Source organism: Tachypleus tridentatus, chromosome 13 (assembly GCF_004210375.1).
Source record: "Tachypleus tridentatus isolate NWPU-2018 chromosome 13, ASM421037v1, whole genome shotgun sequence".
Lineage (NCBI taxonomy): Eukaryota > Metazoa > Arthropoda > Merostomata > Xiphosura > Limulidae > Tachypleus > Tachypleus tridentatus.
Genome location: NC_134837.1, coordinates 181,675,743 through 181,696,105, shown reverse-complemented (window position 1 = coordinate 181,696,105; position 20,363 = coordinate 181,675,743). Strand labels below are relative to the sequence as shown.

Below are 20,363 nucleotides of genomic sequence, written 5' to 3'. Positions count from 1 at the left end.
GACATGTAATTCTTACTATAAGCTTGCTATACTGAGTACATTACGAGTTATAGTATGTATCATTTAATAACTCTTATGTGCTGTTTACATGATCAGTTAAATTGACCAACACACATGCATAGGGTTAATACACAAGTTTAATATTATAGAACTAAGCTAAAATTGTTAGTTATATCCTTATTTTACTTCGTATCTTGAACTACATTAACACAAGCAATTTAAATTCTGCTGCACTCTGAACAGATGCATCTTTACTTTGAATACTCTACAACTAGAACAATCTATTCTTCCAGCTATTTCTCATGTTCAGTGTGATTAAATATTCATATCTCTCTCACCTGTCCCAGTTTGTGAATGTTCCTCTCTGTGTACTTATTCCAATACAAGCAACCTGCTTAGCTTTTATACCAGCATCTAATAATGAAAAACAAAAGTATTAGATATGCAGATTTAACAAAACATCCTCAAATTTACCAATATCACACATTCAAAGTTTAAAAACCAAACTACACTGACAAAAATTACTAATAAATTATCAATATCAAACATTAACTGTAAAATCATTTGTAATTTGGATAACAGCTAATTAATGTGGCATTGAAAATTAAATTTAAAAACTGTTACTACAGTTTCATTAACCACTTTAAAATTTAAAAATTAAACCCTCATGTTCAAACACACACACACACACACACAACAAGCAGAGTTCAAAAGACCCAGAAATCCATTTGTACTCCTGAAAAGTAATCAGCTATTTCAAAGACTTTCTGGACCTTTTAAAAACTCTGATATTTTTGTGATTCTTTGTGCTAATATTTTTGTAATAGCCTTGTATAAAACAGATACAAAAACAAAAATAATCAGTTCACAGGAAGACACTTTTCACCTCACCAAAAACTACAATCAAAATTTTATTTCTTGTTAGTGTGACTTTAAGTTTACTCTTGCATTAGCTTTCATATTCAAGAGATTTTTAACACATAGAAGATTCATCAAATGTGACTGATGAAAACTACTGCAGTTTCCAGCACCAGTTGAATCAAAGCTAAGTTCACATTAACTTCAAAATGTAAGTACAAAATGAAAAACTTAAAATTAATTAGAATTAAAGTATCTTAGTTTCTGCTTTACCTATTACAAAACATTTGACATTAATAGTTTCAATTAAAGCTATCTCTGTTGTGATCCATACTGAAGTAAAATGCTCTACAACTGAGTAAAATATTTAAGTCAGGTGTCCTACAATAAAAAATATACTTATGATGCTAGCATACACTTTCCTTACTGTAAATACATACTAGAAGTGGTGCTTAAGATTGTTTAATATAATGTTTCAATGTAGTCATTCATTTAACAAGACCTGCGTTTTGCTAGCATACATGTTAAACATGTATAGTTACTACATTAACTAAGCAATATGAAATAAACAATTTCCCATATATAGTAAAACCTCCACAAACCTCTCTAAAAACTCATCATTACATGTTGTGACACAAAGTTGAAAACTATTTACACAAGTAGTCTTGAACATAGAAAAAGAAATAACTGAAAGGTGGTGTTAAAACAGTAATATTCTTTTCTTATTAATGTTACCGCAATAAGCTGTTATAATCTGATTCTACAAACACTGAACAGAATGCTTTATTTCTTCACCATACACCATCTTGAATAGTTTTAGAAAAACTCAATGCTTTAAACGGTACGAGACGTGCTTTAAAAACCAATAACAAAAGAAATGCACGTTTACAACAAAGAACAAAATTCTAGCAAACAAAGAGAAAGATAATATGAATTGACAAAAAAAAAAAATCACTTTCAAAATAAGCTGATCTAATTTAAAGCATTTGTTTTTTAACAAATCACTCGAGTACACTGCCCGAAACACTACTGTAAAAAGACATACTTTTTAGGGAATATTTTGTATATTGTTACTTTTTGTGTGTACACAACTACATTTTATTACATCTAGTTCTTAACACTTGCAAAGCAAAAAGTAGGTTTAGTATCTTAAATTGCATAATTACAACTTTTATACACATTTGTTTACCATTACCACCTGACAAACTCCATGTTCTCCAAATATATACATCTATTATGATACAATGTATAACAAGCATCCTTAAGTAATCAGATTGCTCTGGTAGAGTAGAGACAAATGCAAAAGAGCTTTTCCTAAACAAACCTTACACAGATGAAAAGAACAAAATTAAAATGGTATACGCTTAAAATAAGTTTCAACATACTTTTAATTCCATTTCTCACCACCTGAACAAAAGTATTCCACAACATATCTGGACTAAGTTCAACCCACCCATGATGAGGAAACATGAGCTCCATCTGGAAAATGAATATTTTTGTAAATATAATTATTCAGAAAAGTTTTATAATAAGATTTGTGTTAATTACACTTAATGTATGATGTTTGTGTCACTAACTCAAAAATATTCAAAGCATCTTAAGCACATGTTGCACAACTAAGTACAAGGACTTGTGTACTCATACAGTATTATCTGTAGTGTCACATGGAAATAATCATCAACATGGTATGTATATGAAATAATGTAATTACCAGGGCATTACACATACTGTATATAACATATGGGAATGCACACAATTATTTTGAATGTCATAAACCAGCTTTTAGTGGAAAAGTTAAGGCACGAAAATTTCAATGGAGGTAAATATTATTGGAAAATATTTTCAGTTTCAGAAAATGTTAATATATTTACCATCCACTGATTATATAGCTGGAATCTCACTATTAGAAGGTGGAGAGACCAGTGCAGGCATGATCCATAGAGAAGACATCTTTACAAAGCAGGAGTGTACCAAAATAAAGAAGGTACAATAGTGGGAGAACTGCACTACACATAGAACAGGTATGCCCTTCACCTGGAACTTAGTTCCTACATCAAAGGTGTAATAGGATATGAGTAATCATTACTATAGGCTAGTTCTAACTAGATAGCTGAGGGTCCACAACTCCAGGTTAGAATTAAGGGGTCATGGTACCCTGTAACCCACATTGGTGGCTAGATCTTTTGAAATGCATTGTTACACACACACACACACACACACATATTTGATAGAATAATGCATTTCACTCCAATTGAATCACATCCAGAAAGTAACCAACACCTAAATGGACAAACTTTCTCCTCCTCTGAACAAGTCTAAACGGCAACACTCTGGGTTCAAAATGATATGATCATGTATGCGTTACTCAATCAAACAAACAGAACTTATCCAATTTGGAATTATGAACAATCATCCTCACTCATAAACCAAATGGATAAGAAGTATTTCACTTGCCCCTGGAATTATGGAGAGGATGTGGAGCCTGCACTCAACCAAGGACCTAAGATGGGATCACTTTGCATTCAGCATTATGACAAAATAGTGGACTTTCTTCCATGAACAATATACAAGACTGACAATGATCACAGAGAAGGACCATGCACCCCTACAAAGACAGCTTAGTGTCAAATCTGAACCAAAACTAAGAGTAATCTACTGCAAAGGCTAGTGCTACTACTACTACTACTGATATCTAGTAAAAATACCCAGGAATCCAAAAAGGAGGGCTTCCAACTTTGCTCTATTCTCCAAAAGTGGAAGAACACTAGAGGAAAAGCCTCTGTCTGCCAACCCAGCAACTGAAAACTGGGTGTGGTAAGGACTCTCAAGAACCACTAGTAAAGTCTGGAGGGGTGGAGGTGGGAGGGGGAGGTAATATGTGTTGAGGAGTCCCAAAGAACAGTACTCTGAAAACTGGGCAATAGATGAACCAAGTTCTACATTTTTAAAAGCATATTAATCCCAATTTATTCAACATGAAGATCAACAACAACAGGCAGAATCCCCTTTAGCTTTACTCATGATAGTCCACAAGTGGCTGGCCAAAATGAAAAAGCAGTACCAACCAGTAGAAGATGAGAAATGGCTGCCAAATAGATCGGCATAAAGGATTTTCTTCTATGACTGCCAGCAGGACAAATGTAGAATGATAAAGAAGTCCTATGCATATGGATTGCAAACAACTCCAACCAACAAAATCCAAAAGCCAACAACAAAGAATGCAATTTAAGAGAAAGGTGAAACAAAGGACACAAAAAGAAAGAGAATCATCCACCTAATAGGAGAAAGAGATACAAGACTGGTGGCTCTTTCCATAGCTTGAACTGATAAGGTTGGTTAAGCACAACTTAAGTATTTAAAAACAGATGGTTGAGATATTGTGCCTGTGAAAAACTATGTTTTTTCCCATCTGAAAGGAGAATCTAATAGTATTGTTCTTCTAACTGATGAGATGGAATTAGAAGGAGCCAATCCTCCACATAATAATGTGTACACAGACCAAAAGAATGCAGGTGACGAGAAAAAGCTCAAACAGTAAACACAAGGTGCTGATGCAAGACCAAGAAATAGAGCCCTAAACTGCAACACCTGACCCTTATACACAAACCTGAGGAACTTCTGTAAAGTCTCTGTTACAGAAATATAGAGATAAGCATTGGTAACAAACTTGGTTTTCCAGAGCCCTAGAGCAAAGTGCTAATGTAGGTTGGAAAAAGATTTCAATGTAAAGTGATAAGGATCTTGAAATTGTATAAATCAAGACAGATCAATGATTGGACTAAATTCTCCTGTCTTCTTGGGTACAACAAAGTAAACAGGAATAAAATCCCAGAAGAACAGGATTGACCCTCTCCAATACCCTTTCGACTAAACTTTTACAGCCTGGGAATAAAGCTCCTCTCACCCTGGATCTGTTGAAGTGAAAAGGCAACAGGATGAGCAAACATTGGTTGAAGTGATGTACACTGAAGGGCCAATACTGAAGCCAAAACAGGGAATACCCATAAATCCCTTGTGAAAGAACTTCAAATGTCTAGCAAGTAATGTAATCATGATCCCACTACTCCACCACCTACAGGATAGTCACTGACACCATTGTTGTCATTCTGCCAGAGCCAAAGATCCTCAAAAATATGGGCAGACCTTATTATGGGAACCAGGGGTAGGGGTGTCAAGAAATACTGAAGGTAAATATTCCCAAACTAATGCCAGAAACACAAGAATCCAATGATGATAAAGAAGAATGTAAATGGGCTTTATCAATTCAGGATTCTAACATCTCTGGAACTCCAGCAAATAACAAGGGATGGATAAAAGGAGATTCCTGTAAATCCCTGTTGGCAGGAGGCACTAAAACACTTTCTAACAAAGCATCTATACCCAATAAATTCCAGCAACAAACCAAACAGGAAAACAAAGAACTACGGGAAATAGTGATAGGCTTAAAACATAAGATGGATTGATGATAAATACCTTAAAACAGTTGTGAGAGTAAGATGAATCCAGAAAAATTCATCTGTTTAAAGTGATCACTGGTTTCCAATCTAGATTTCCCCACAGGTCCAAAAGGAAGTCCATCCTGGCAATGATAAGTGAAAGTGTGCTGATATGATGTGAGGGACAAGGAGGAATACCAAGCAGTCAAAGGAAGGAGTAGTCATATAAAATTGGAGAGACCCCTAAAGGTCATAAACCCAAGTAACCAACTGAAGAAAAAAGGCTTGTCCAAACCATCATCTGTCAAAGCCAATATAGTAAAAGGAGCTAGAAAAAGCAAGGCTGAATTCTCTCCAGTCATTTTCAAGTCATTTGCAAAAGCCACCTCAGAACCCCCAGGAAAGATACTCTCAGTCCACATCTCCATTTCACAATGAATCATATCACAGACAGATTTGACCAAAAATGGCCCCTCCCCAACTGTTGACAACCACAAGATAGCAAAGGTGGAAGAGAAAAGGTCTGTTTGACTTCTGAAGTAGAAACATTAACTGAGGAATTTGTACCTAACAGTACATTTTTTTTTCCTGTTGTTGTTAAGTAATTTGTAAACATAAATGTAAAGATAACTGTAAAAATGCAACCACATTCAAAGTCACAACTTAAACAGTGAATAATCATAACACTGTTGTTGACAGAAACCTGTGCCAAATGTTTTGTCAAGAAAAAGTAATTACATTATCTGAATGAAGTGCTTAAAACACAGTGCCTACATAAAAGGCACATATAAAGTTAGAGAAATTTGCAAATTGGAATTTTCCTAGGGCATTCAAGTGGAGTATAAAAGATTAGAGCAAGCAATTTTAATGTTTAGTTAGGCAAAGAGAAGTGCAACTATAATTTCAAAACTAACAACATAGGTATTCGTGATTTTTTTTTTTTTGGTCAGTGGACTTTGCATTATCATATAAATGTAATAAAATATACTAAAGAATGACCAGTGGTCTTTTTTTAATTTTTTTTCCACAGAAGAAGGCAATTAAAAAAATGTTTTGCATTTTCCACTGACTCTGAACTGATTTAAGAGAACATCTTTTTGATGTACCCCTCATTGTTACATTCCAAAATGCATAAACATGTAATAACAAAATACTGAAAAAATACAGGAAATTTGTTTTTAATATGGTGATAGAAATTTTAACCTTAAATACAAGCTCAAATCTCATAATACGTTTTAGGAAATAATCAATAGATTAGCCTACTTTACCAGTTGGGTAAAAAATTAAGATTTATGAAAAATGATTGATGATGATTTAATAAAACCAAAGAGTTTATACATGAAAGCTGATATGAGTATTTAACATCTCAATTTACCTTTAGGTGTAACGTTTTGTTCCCAACATTATTTTTGTAAAACAAAGGTGATAACTATGTGTCAACTATTTTTAGAATATTCAGTCTGATGCAACATCACTAGACTTAAGCCATTAATTCAGTTAGTCAATTACCTATAAGTATAAAGTAAATTACTTTTAAATCAATTAATATTATGAAAATCATAGAAATTACTGTTTCTGATTATTACTGTTCTTTAAATCATTTCGATTAACCAAAACACTGAAATATTTTCATTACAATTTCTCAATTTTAATGAATTCAAATTTATTTAGTTTGGTCAATTAGTATAAGAACTAAAATAATAATAATAATAAAATGATCAAAATTACTTTCTGACAAATGTGATTACTACCATTTTTGATTATTCCAACTATCCAAGTTTCATGTGAGAATCACCGACTTTTGAATGTCACCAACAACTAAGCAGTGAAGTCAAGCAATTAACATATTCCACTAATTACTCAAGACACCACTGTTGTATATTTTTAATACAATTTGACCTGTGAAATTAAAATCAGTATTTATAATACCTTTATATTTTCTTAAATCAAATTTTGTTCTTGATTGCACACAAAAAGAAAAATCTCTTAAGCTGTGGAAGGTCCGAATCAAGTTGGTTTTGTTTTTATAAGAATTGTCAATCAGGTTTTCACTTTTAATAAAGTACTACAACTACAAAACTTGTATCTTAATTATACAAACCTCACAAAATCCATGGATTAACAAAAGAATGAAATATTCAGTTATACGCATGCTAATTACACCTACTAAATGTCAGTTTAAAATGACAATAAAAACAACAGAAAACATGACATTTGAGAAAAAACTAATTGATTAATTCATTAGAAATATAAGTAAATGAAATTCATGTAAGTATGAAATTAGTGAAAAAAAAATAGCCAAAAAAACAGTTTAATCTCTAAAAATTTTTTTCATAAATTTGCCAATGTAGATCAGTATTTCTATCATGAGCATTCTTTAATAAATGTTATAGCATAGCAAAGCAATAATTACTGTTATTTTATTACAAGTTACAAATTTTACAGTGAAAAAGATGTTTTTAAACCACGTAGCTAAACCTCATGAATTGGAGAATAATTGTACCAGTGATCAAAATGTTGTTACTGTTCTAAAACAACTCTTCCTTTCATAAAAGCTGTAATGTAATAAAATACTTAATCAAAAGCAAAGTCAAAATGAATCAAAATTACTTAAAAGCTTCACTCACTGAGTAAAATGGAAATATTCAATCTCTAAATGAGCTAGGACAAAAATTTACAACCTTTACCCTCTCTTATTAAAACATTTACATATAAATTCACCTACCCTGCCTTGTGCCTCTCCTTTGATATTGGCTTGTTTGTCATAGATATGACAACGAACATTTGTTGTTCCAACATCAACTGCAACAATATATTTCTGACCATTCAACAAATCACCACTCATTTTGCTACTTGATTTCTACAATTTCCTTTAAAAACATGGCAGTCAGCAGACAGTAGCTCTTGAAAACATCCAAAGATCTGCAAAACCAGAAAGCAAAGTTATTCAAAAAGTGTAAACAAGTAACAAACCATACATTATGAATATGGTTTTATTTGCATTCTAAACTTTTAGCATATAAGGAAAGTCGTAAAAAATTCTCATAACTTTGATAGAGACAGTAAAAGAAAGAAAATACATTGACAAAACTCCTACAACATTCTCAAAAAGTTGTAAAAATTCTGTAGTTTAGGTTTGATATTTTCTATATGAATGGCACTTTATGTAAAACATGAATAAACAGCCAGACCTAGAGATCAACCACAGTTATACCTAATTTAGAGATGCTGATCAGAGGGAAGACATGTCATCAGTACTAAGTACTTGCCATGTACATGACTGCTCATGTGGATAGGATTAATTGTCAGAATTTTAATGCTCTGTACCTGAAAAAGTGAAGTATTTTCAGCACTTTGGCTCAAACCTTGGACCTTCTGATCCATTCTAGTTTAAATACCACTAATAATAAAACTTAATGACAGATAACAATAAGCAATAGTCGGTAGTACACAATATCGTGAAAATAGGAACATATCTTATCAAACACTAAAAGGTTTTATACTTTAACCTTTGCCAAAATACATGTGGCACAACTTTACACTTCTACATTGTATTGTACAGTATATATGATGTTGATGTGAACATAAAAAAGCTCATTAACTACACAGTGTGTGAAGACTACAGTATAGCCAATAGATGGATTCTATATCTCCTAAAAACCTTCATTTTAACTTCAAGTAAATTTATGCTTTATATGCATTCTATTTTGAAATAATTTTTGCGTACAGCTCTTTGATTATTCAGTGATGTAATTACCTCTTTCTTGCAGTGAATCTAGATTTTTAATTTACATCTAGATATCTTAGTTTAATTTTAAATTATTAATCATATAAGGCCAATGAATATGTTTATTGTGAAATAATGTATGACTTTTTAACATCAAATGATGTAATCTTATCTTACAATGCATTAAAAGAATATTAATGAATATAAAAACATCACAATCATATGGATAATGACAAATAACAGCACAAGCTCAGTGGCAGGTCTATGTTATAAACACAAATACTATGACACAAAAAACCAACATAACCCAGACTTGAAAGATGTTATTAAATAGGTCTTAATGTTATTCATCTCAAACAACAAAAAGATGTGTTAAGAAAATAGCGTACCCTACACGTACAGTATTTAATAAAAATTATGTTGTAATTAATTTAAAATGGAGTATTTAAATAATTTACTTATAGCTTCTAAGCCACCTGTATGTTTTACTACTTTCTAATATTAGTAAAATTCTCATATCTTTTCTAGTATGAAATAGCCCTGACTAGTTTGCATTTATAAATTTTACATTCAGACCTGTATCAGTATTAGTATTTTAAACATGTCCATCTAAACTATCATGTTTACTCAGAGTATTACAGAAGCTCGTCCCAAATGAATTACATGGATTGTTGTTTGATACATACATTCAAGAAATAAAACATTAAATGTGCAAATGTGTTGTTTTTTCTACTTGTTGAAATATGACCAAACTGACCATTTACTTGTTACTGAAGTTACTTTTAGTACACTAAAATATACAAACAAGTTTTAATACAGAATACAAGGTTTCAGTTACAATCTAAACGTCTTCTCCAATTCACAGTAATTGGTTTCAAAATATCATTTCAAGAAGAAAAGTACCAGGAAAATCTAACTGTCCCTCCCTGTGCCACAAAAACTGGTGGAAACATTAACATTGAGCACAATCAGCACATCACACACAGCTCAGAAGTGTTGGGAATGATATATAAATCATTATGGACATAAACTCAGATTTTCAAATGTACATTTGCTCATGTATTTTATAGTTTGAACACTTATACATTAGAAATTTACATAAAACACTACAATCTTTAAACTCTCCTGTTTTACTTTCCTTTATTACTCTCTTCTGCTAGTTTTATGACTATCTTTTTCCCTAGTGACAGTATTACCATTTTACAATTCTCAAAAACCCTACATTAATAACACTAAAAGGACTCAATATCATGTATAGTAATTAATGAAGAAACTACAATAAACAGAACAAACTGTCACATGTATGTCAGGGAAAGTAATTTTGACACATTCGTGAATCCTCTTTAGTCTCGCATTGTCCCTACTCAACTACTGTTACTTCTATCCCCTTAGTTCTTTAAAGTAACACTAAAAAATTTACAGAACAGTTTTCGAAAGATAATCATTTATATACTAAGTCTAAAAAGGAACACATGAATATATACTTCTGTGAGAAATTTTGAATTTGCTCAAAATACGTCCATTAAAATGTTGATTGCCACATACTTCGCTTGTTTTCAGAAATTTATGTAAATTTATTCATAATCATCTTGCCATCATAAAATTCACTACAAATTAGATATTCAGAAAGACATTTTTGTAATTGCAATTAAATAAATCATTAATGAAAATCAAAATATTTATGAAACTTTGTAGAATGGACAGCAACTGCCATTTTACAGTTTCATCATGAATACTCTGCCTAAACAATCTATCAAATAATATAAAATATTTATCTTTTTTAAACTGTTTTTGTAGTTTTAATATGACCTTAATTATAAAAACCACAACAGAAAATGCATTCATAATTTTTTTTTACCTCCTTACATTTTAGGTTGTCTTCTTAACAAAATTATTTTATTTTTTTTTAAATTATCAGTTGTGTTTTTAAATCTACTACTTGTTTTAATTGTTTATCAACAAATGAAAATCTATGTACATTAGGGCAATGAGTCTAAAAAAGTACCACTTTCTCTTTACAATTATCAATCTTTCTAACAAATTTGTTTTTAACCGAAACATTACTTTTAGCAATTTCTAAACCTCATAGCATTTTAAAGGTGACGATACTAAACTAAAAACTGAATGTAATGAATTAATGGGGTTGTCAATTAATTGACATGATAATTAATACCACTAGTTGGACAGCTCTTGCATTTCCTTGCTTTGAGACAAGTCAGTTTTTAATAGTCTAAAACTTGCTCACATAAACACTATTGAAGCTGGTACTTTTGCAGCTGAGAATGAAAGAAAGTTGAGATTGTTTCAACCCCAAGACCTCTAATCATTTATGTCATTGAATAAAAAGTTAAGAATAATTACACTCCAGAAGCAGCTATCTAGGTTTTGGCCCCAAGACCTCTAATCATTTACTTCATTGGATAAAAAGTTAAGAATAATTACACTCCAGAAGCAGCTATCTAGAAGGAGACTTAACGAGTTATTAGTACTACTAATAAAGGGTTTGAATATTTTTTCTATTTCATACATAGGTTTGAAGAAAATTTTTCATTCAAAATTTTAAATAAATGTAAAACAACTTGGTCTGTATTTCAAACATCGTTAATGAGAGACCTCTTTCAAAAGGTGGACAACAAAATAGGTCTAATCATTAACGAAACAATTGATTTTGCTTAAGTTTGGGTTAACCACCTCCTTTCTCTGACTTCCGTTTATATAATTAATTACTATCTACAAACTAAAGTAGGTAAGTCTGAATTCAGTAGTTTAATATTGTAGGTACAATGTAATGCTAACACCATAATCATGTTACAGATAATATTAATATTACCGCTCAGTAGTTATTGTTTCATCATTTAAATGTTGATGTTATTATATTAAGCTAGGTATCCATCAATAAGTTTTAATTTACAAAGACTTGAACGTGAAGCACTCAAAAGGAAATGTCTACTCGTACTACCATGGAGACCGACACCAGTGGTAACGTTTTAGTTGATGAAAACTAGAATTCAAAAACTTTAACACAATACAAACCTATTGTACTTTTCTATACTTAGTACCTTATATAAAAATGTTAATAAAAAAGTAAACTAATTATTAAGGAATAAATCACTACTTACGCTGAATACTCATCACATGCGTTACAGCCCACTTGAGCTCACTTCCTCGCCTTTTGAAACGAATATCCGCTTGTTGACGTAGATCATCGCCCCCTGTTATATAAATCAAGTGCAGAAAACAAATATGTGTGAAAAATACAATATTAAATTAGTGTGAAGAGTTGTATAACAGTTGCAACATATAAACAAATTTTGCTCGCCAACAAAAACAACCAGTGTGTGTATTATTTATCACAGTAAGCCCGAAGATAGAACAAAAGGAATTGTTATTAACGAAAATGATGAAATATTATTATTGTAGTATGTATATAAACAAAATATGCAGAAATTGTCCCTTAGCTTTGTTATGAGCAGTGCAGGACAGTCTTTCTTTGTTTTTGATTTTGTGCAAAGCTACACGAGGGCTGTCTGCGCTAGCCGTCCCTAATTTAGCAGCGTAAGACTAGAGGAAAGGTAGCTAGTCATCACCACCCACCGCCAACTCGTGGGCTACTTTTCATTAACGAATAGAGGGATTGACCATCACATTATAACTTGACCCTACGGCTGAAAGGGCGAGCATGTTTGGTGCGACGGGTATTCAAACCCGCGACCCTTGGGTTACGAGTCGAGTGCCTTAACCACTTGGCCATGCCAGGCCGCGGTAGGACAGTCAATTTCTCAAGGAAAATTCATGTAGATTTTCCAAAAAAAGGCACGTTCTCAGAGGTTACGAAATAACTGTGCAGAAGTTCAATAACCAGTATTTAGAGGTGTTTTTCTGTTAGATCTTAGATTGCTGGAAATTCTCGCAAAGCAGCATGAGGGATATATGCGCTAGCCGTCCCAAATTTAAGAATGTAAGATTAAAGAGAAGATAACTACAGTGACTTATTTAAGTAGGAGCTAGAGGGGGCTAAGCCCCAAAACCCATGGTCTTAATGAGAGCCAATTAATATTTTTATTCTATGTAGAATTACATGGGATGTAAGCCCATAAAAATTATTAACTCCTGGGCCCACACAACCTTTAATCTGCCACTGAGTAGCTAGTTATCCCCCACTGTGGGGACTATTGGGCTACTCTTTTACTAATGAATAGTGAGATTGATCATCAAATTATCATGCACTCATGGCTGAAATGGCAAGCATGTTTGGTTGAACGAGAATTCGAACCCATGACCCTCATATGACGACTCTCGCGATCTAACCACCTGGCCATGTCGGACCAAATCTTAGAAAAGTATACGGATGAATAAGTATTTCTAATATAATGAATAAATTTCTATGCATGTTGTAGTTAAAAAAGCTACTAATTTCATCTTTCATAACTAGTTTAGAAATACACACGTATATATATAATTATAGCGCAGTTGCTTATGGTATTTAACATTCTCTACACAGTATAGTTTTTTGGCTGAATTAGTAGTGTTTTTTTGGATTGAAATGGTTGTATGCCCCCAGGCCCCGTAACATTAGCATACTTTGCTTACTGATTTTGCTTCGTACAATAACAATTGGCTTTTGATCTCACACATCAAAACCACCATTCAAACAGTCTGCGTACGGGCCAGAAAATATACCATTCTTCAAATACATTCAGGTAATTCTTCAAAATTTCGTGCATATATTTAAAATATTACTGTTAATCAGATGCAAAAATATTGAAAGCATGCACTAAACGTCTTGCTAAAACAATGGTTATATACCACAATGATATCTGTCAAAAAAAACATTACGTATCAGGTAGAAATTATGTTTCAAATATGTTTAACACAGAGTAAAACAACAGACTGGAATGGACCAATAAGCAAACGACTAGCAACAACTGAACAGAATAGTTACCATAACATAATGTTTAGAGACAATTAGGGAAAAATTGGTCCATGTAGGCTGTCTCATTCTCTGAACAAAACTAAAACTATTAAATACAATAAAAACCTCAAAACTAGCCCTTATCATTCATATAGTTATCAATGTTTTATTGAAGTCATTTAAATTTAATATATCCACAGTATCCGAAGGCAGTCTATCCAAAAGACCAACCACTCTATTAGAAAAATAAAACTGCTTTAGCTGAAGATAACTCATACCCTGCCAAAATTTATATTTATGTCCCCTGGTCCTACCATTCTCACCATTAAGTATGGTGAAAGATAACGCTTCGACTCTATTAGTTCTCTTAACAATCTTAAATACTTCAATAAAATTATGTCTAACTCTGTCTTTTATCAACAGAAAACAATTTCGGAGAACTTAATCTCTCTTCGTATAACAAACCCTCCATCTCAAGTATCTTTCTAGCAGCCTTCCTCTGAATTCTTTCCAACAATTCAATGTTCTTCTTAAGGTAAGAAGCTCAAGACTGAACACAATACTCCAAATATTGCCTAACCAGTGACTTATCCAATAAAATTATAACATCTTTACACTTGTATTCAATATTTCTGTAGATGCAACCTAACATCCTATTCTGTTAAAACTGTTTCTTCAACTACCTACACTATTGCAACCACCACAACACCAGTAAAAATCATTTCAAAAGTGTCAACTACCATTGTGACTACACTGGCAATAGAAAATCAGCTCTTGTATCAGTTTTTACAAGAATGCAATATAAAGACGTCTGGTTCCATCACTCCATCCCTCGTGTTCCCTACAATGGATAACGAAAAGATGTTGAAGGGGGTGACACTTTCCCTAAAGCCTCAAACTCATTCTGCAGAACACGATTATCTTAAAGCATTACTGGTAAGATGAGACAGTCAGTTGTATAGAGGCCCTCTAGTGATGAGGATGACCGTCTGATAAAACGATAAAAGCCGCCAATGCGATTATATGATAAGATGCATCAACATTGAGATTTTTAGTAAAATTCCGAAAGCCCTTGCAGTAAAATATTTCCTTTGTGTTGAACTTAAAATATAGTATGTTGTTTTACAATGAAATGTCTCATCTCTTTCCAGGCTTAAAATGTCATTTAATGGCCTATACAGAGGTTGGGTGTGTTGTATTAAAACGATTTTGGAGTCTTACTACATTGATACAATTCATGTTTCCAATAAAATCATGTTCTATCTGTCAACCGTGTTTGGCAGTAGCCCTGCAGCGTAGTTCCATGGTAAAAGGCTTTGTCATAAGATTATTGTGTTAAAAACACACTCATATTCTCTGCAACCTTTACATAAGCTATTTATTGTACGAAGATAACAGATTCTCCCATCTCAATAGTTAAACTATACAAGTGCTTCACATCTCGTAACTGGACTAATATCTCTTCATTTAAAGTACCATGAATATCCATTTCATTCAAGCTTCTTGGGGTATACAACTGTTGGGCTGACACGTTGTGGAAGCAGTTTGTGTATAAGCGACTTATTTTGTTTTCCAAATAGAGATTTTTTACTATGTTCTATACGGTTGCCTGGGATATGAATATAGCTTTTCCCACTTACCTTTATGTTCGTGGATTCTCAGATAATATAAGATACCACACTTAACCTTATCATAAATGGGGTATGTAGATCTCTTTCTGGACGATGTTGGTGTCTCATATTGATTCACATTCCTTTGTTTTCCTATTTCATTATGTAATAGGGATAACCTATCTTAGGAAATCTAAATCTTCAATCTGAACATATCTTTATGGTATAGGTGTGTGAATATTTTGCACCGATAAAGAGCTGTTACGTATCCTTACCAAAACATTAATTATTGGTGATATCACGCTGTCTGTGTAACGTCAAGAAATGTTAAAATATAGTTCTAATATATTCTATTCCATCGTGACTTTATATTAGCCGTGGTTGTTACATGACTTGCTGATTTGCATATTAAGATTGTTTTGATATAACATATTCAAAATATTATAACTGATACTGTTTGATAGGAAGTTTTTATTTTATTAATTAGTTCATATTATTAGTGTGCTCTAGATTTTTCAAATGTCTAATAGAACATCATAGATAGGTAAGATGTTTTAGTACATGTTAAGGTTTTTTGGCTTACATTACATGAATGTCAAAATATCTGTATATATCAGTGATGACGAAAAAGCCCACTTGTAGAGAAAAATATATATGTAAGAACGGCTGGTTTGGGTTGAGAAAATTTTTATGTAGAGGAGCTAACAACGTTTCGATCTTCTTCGGTCATCGTCAGGTTCACAAAAAAAGAAAGAGGTAACTGTTCCTAATATATATCATTGCTGTGACTGGCGTAAAAATTAACAACTCTGAATTATTTTCACATCCTTATGATAAATACGTATTTCATACTGAAGGATCTGTTTCTCAGTAGTAGATGTTTTATGCTTAACTGTCTACAAAGCCTTTGAGAAGATGTTGCAGAGCAATACATTTTTTTATCCTTTGGTCACGTGTCATATACTAAATCCATCAACAAGAAAACCTGTGTTCGATTAAAGGTCTCAGGTATTGATAACATATAACTAAATATAACTCATTAAATACGTATCAGTGTAAGTTTGGAACAATTTTTTGAGGAAACAAGATTTGTTGTTCTCTCTAAGAACTCTTACAGCTGTCTATAGCAAAGAATGATTACACATACATCGAAACTATTCAAATAAGCATACACAAATATATATCTGGCAATAAGCTTTAAATTCAAAGTTTAACCTCTAAGCTTGTAAAACAATTTTGTTGATATGTTATGACGATTTTATATCATTAAATATCAACCATTGATAACAAGTTTACGATATTACTTTAATTATTCTAAATTCTATGAAGATGTTCTACATGCAGCTGTGGCACCCTTGTAAACCAGATATAGAAAGTTTATAAATACATGCCAATCATGTTTCTTGGAATATTTTTACCAGTCTACTAGTTTGACTCTGAGTATGCTCTATTTACTGCCTCTTATACATACATAAGAAATTTTGCAACTGTCAATCAATCCACCTTGCAGAGTTGTTTTCAAACGGTCATTAGCTACAAAAGATATTCCCATCTCGAAATTTTAAATTTCTGATCAGAACACATCATTATAATGTGAGAGTGTGAATATGTGAAATCCCATCACACTAGCGTACGAAATATCAAACAATGCGAAATTTACATGAAGGTTAACCTTACATTGCTGGTTGAACTTCTAAGGTATTACAGATTGGATTGACTTGCTATTTTCAATCTCAGCTTTTGCTTTACGAGAGAGAAAAAAAAATATGATAAAATATTGGTTACTTTGTTTTTGTAACCTGCCTAGAGACAAAAGTGTTAACACCCACAATCATAGAGAATAAATAACTAATCACAAAGTTGGATGCTTTAAATTAATTACCCATAATTTCAGGAGGATAATTGACCTTTGTTTATCTGAATCAGTTTAGAAAGACAATTCACAACCATCAAACCAGTTGTTGCTATAAAACTAGGGCCAGATGAGAAGGTACACAGGCTACCATCATCAGCCCTAGGGTATTTCAGCAACATCTTGGCAGCTTTTAGTGGTATGTAGCAGTGAAGCATGCCAGAAAGAGATTACGAAAAAGAGATCCACCTGCCCATTCAAGGGAGTGCAATCCCACCTCATCACTCCAACGCGATATCCTCTGGTAACTAACAAAGAGATACAGAAGATTGCCAACCCTAATGGTGTCTTATCTAAACTGATGCAACACCAAGGGAATATCCACGAAGAGGAAATAAGAAAGTCACTTTGCATTGTTAATACAACACAAAAGTAAAAGTAATGAAAATGGGGAATAAACTAAAACTTTATGCTAAATACTTTATAAAAACAGCTACGAAAAGAACGGTAACAAAGGGGAACCGAAAACTGTGTAATTTATTGTAAAACCTACGTAATTTTGTAATAATCTGTAGGAAATCTCTATAAATCTACATAAACTCTGGCTACCCCAAAATCCAACACTGTCTTCGGTATGTCAATAAACCCTCAAGTTCCTTACATAAGTAAACAGTAATGTGTTCTTGTTCAATCAGCTGGCCAATGGGCAGTGAAGATCGAAGGCGAGTGCATTCGAAACTTATTTGATTCAACGATCGAAGGTCATGTTTAGTTTTTTCAATTGAAAGTAAAGTGTCAGTGCACTCACACTCTGGTTAAAAACTGGTTTTCTTTCTTTAATGGCTAGATATTCTAGCATTCTAAGAAGCTGGAGATAGAAGACATACATCTCGTTATTTTAGACAAGTGGTTTTCAAATTATATTTCGTGGAGCCCTAGGATCATCAGAGATCCCCACAAATATATCAGGTAATGGTGTTTTTGTTTTTAATTATTTTGAGTGTCAACTCCTCAGGAATCAAATGTTTTTGGTTTTTTTTATGTTGAGTCAATTGATCTTCAGCTTTTGTTTTTAGAATTTCGCACAAAGCTACTCGAGGGCTATCTGTGCTAGCCGTCCCTAATTTTGCAGTGTAAGACTAAAGGGAAGGCAGCTAGTCATCACCACCCACCGCCAACTCTTGGGCTACTCTTTTACCAACGAACTTCAGCTTTTAGTTACGTACTTAAGCAAACTAAATAAGAAAGAGATCGTACGTATGTAAACTTTAATGATGAGCTAAGGGTTGGGGTTCTGTGACAGAAGGAATGAAATAAGAGGATTCCATGGTTTCGTAAAATATTAAAACTACTGTTTTAGACACTGGTCGGTAACACTTCTGCTGTTGTAGCTTTTAGTGTTACAGTATTATTTTATTCGACTGCAGAGCCATCTAGTGAATGATACAATGTATCCTTAATTGCACCTCTATCATGTGAAATTATATATCATAAGCGAAATATGGAATGGATATTGTTTACCTTTGAAATAAAATAGCCATTTTAACTTACACTCTGTTTTAAGACACACTTAAACTGCATTCTTGGATATAGCTGTTTAATAGTTTTGTTATTAACGATGTACGAAACAGTGTCTAAGCAGGATATCACCAAAATAACAGTTTTTTTCTCCATAACATCTAACATACCAACAGATGAGGTGTTTAGTTTTCAGTTTTTGAAGTGGAATACTCTTTCAGGAACGACAACGGAAAACAATTTATTTCTAATCATTTATTCAATTTTCATTAAGTTAAGCTTCGAAAAAAGTTTTGATTTTCTGATATTTTAAATGTTTTGTATATTTTTTAAAGATTGAAGGAGTAAAATATTTAAACGTGAAGAAAGTCCCTAGAAAGTGGGTTTATGATAAACTTTAGAGGTAAAGATAATTTAAATGTTCAACAGTAAAGTTTATACAGGATTTTTACCGTCTAAAACGTGAGAAATTTGTTAACCGCTTCAACGTGTTAAACATCACAAACTTTTTTTCAACATACATTCTGTAACACACAACGTTCAGGACACGACTGTAACCAGACTTTATTCATGGAAGCACAGGAAAAGGCTTAGGAGATGAGGAACAAGGCTAGATCACGTATCCACTCCACCAATCTGCTGACAGGTTTTGCCATCAAACATAAAATGACGTTGTTTTGTTGCAAAAGGTAGAAGTGTTTCAGAAGTATCATCCGTACAATTTCATTCTCGGCAAACACAAGATCACAACGGAGATATATCTACAGAGGTATGTTTGTAAATAACGACAGGACATCATAACTAACGATGTTAATAACTTCATTAAATCTGTTTCAAACTATTGACAAATTCAAAAGCATCTTTAGCAGAATATTCATTCCGAGTAACCTCTGAAAAACAGGGCCAAAAGCCCTGTTAACAAATATTTACAGGTGCCTACACTTGATCTAACTGGATATCCATCTTTGTAAACCGTATATACTCTATATAAAACATTACACTCTGAGCCCGTTGGTCTGTCTCTGCAATTACGACGCTGTCTCTTTCTAGAATTAAAAGGTATTTCATAAGCTTAGCTTCCTTGGTTGCTCTGTAAATACTCCTCAATTTAGTAAACTTACACTTTATTACCTTTACCTGGTTTAATGATTGCAATGTTTTTACAATTTTGTTCAAATTTTCCAAGCCTCAACTTCATCATTACTTAGAGTACCGTTCGTTTTTTTACTAAGCCTAAAATTTTGTAACATCCCCAAGGGCAAATCCAGTGGCTTGAGTTTTAACCTGTTCTAAAGTTATATACTCATGTTTTTCCAAATTTGACACTTAGGCATTTGTTGTAAGTAATAAAAAATAACTTTTTCAGAGAAAAAAGAAAATTTTAACCCTCTGGAAAATACCCTCTTCTCACCACCAGACAAATAAACTAACAATCACTTGACAATGTATA

The 20,363-nt window shown here is 32.7% G+C and overlaps 1 protein-coding gene across 1 annotated transcript in view; it reads right to left on the bottom strand.

Annotated features, from left to right (window-relative positions):
* LOC143240579 (glycerol kinase 5-like) overlaps positions 1–12,260 on the bottom strand; it is a 64,433-nt gene extending 52,173 nt beyond the window's left edge. The window contains exons 1-4 of the mRNA XM_076483244.1: positions 12,141–12,260; positions 8,020–8,216; positions 2,244–2,337; positions 339–414 (exon numbers count right to left, since the gene is read on the bottom strand). Of these exons, the coding sequence (XP_076339359.1) occupies positions 339–414; positions 2,244–2,337; positions 8,020–8,139 (290 nt within the window). The 5' untranslated portion in view covers positions 8,140–8,216; positions 12,141–12,260. The remainder of the gene's footprint in view (positions 1–338; positions 415–2,243; positions 2,338–8,019; positions 8,217–12,140) is intronic.
* Positions 12,261–20,363: the final 8,103 nt, after the last annotated feature.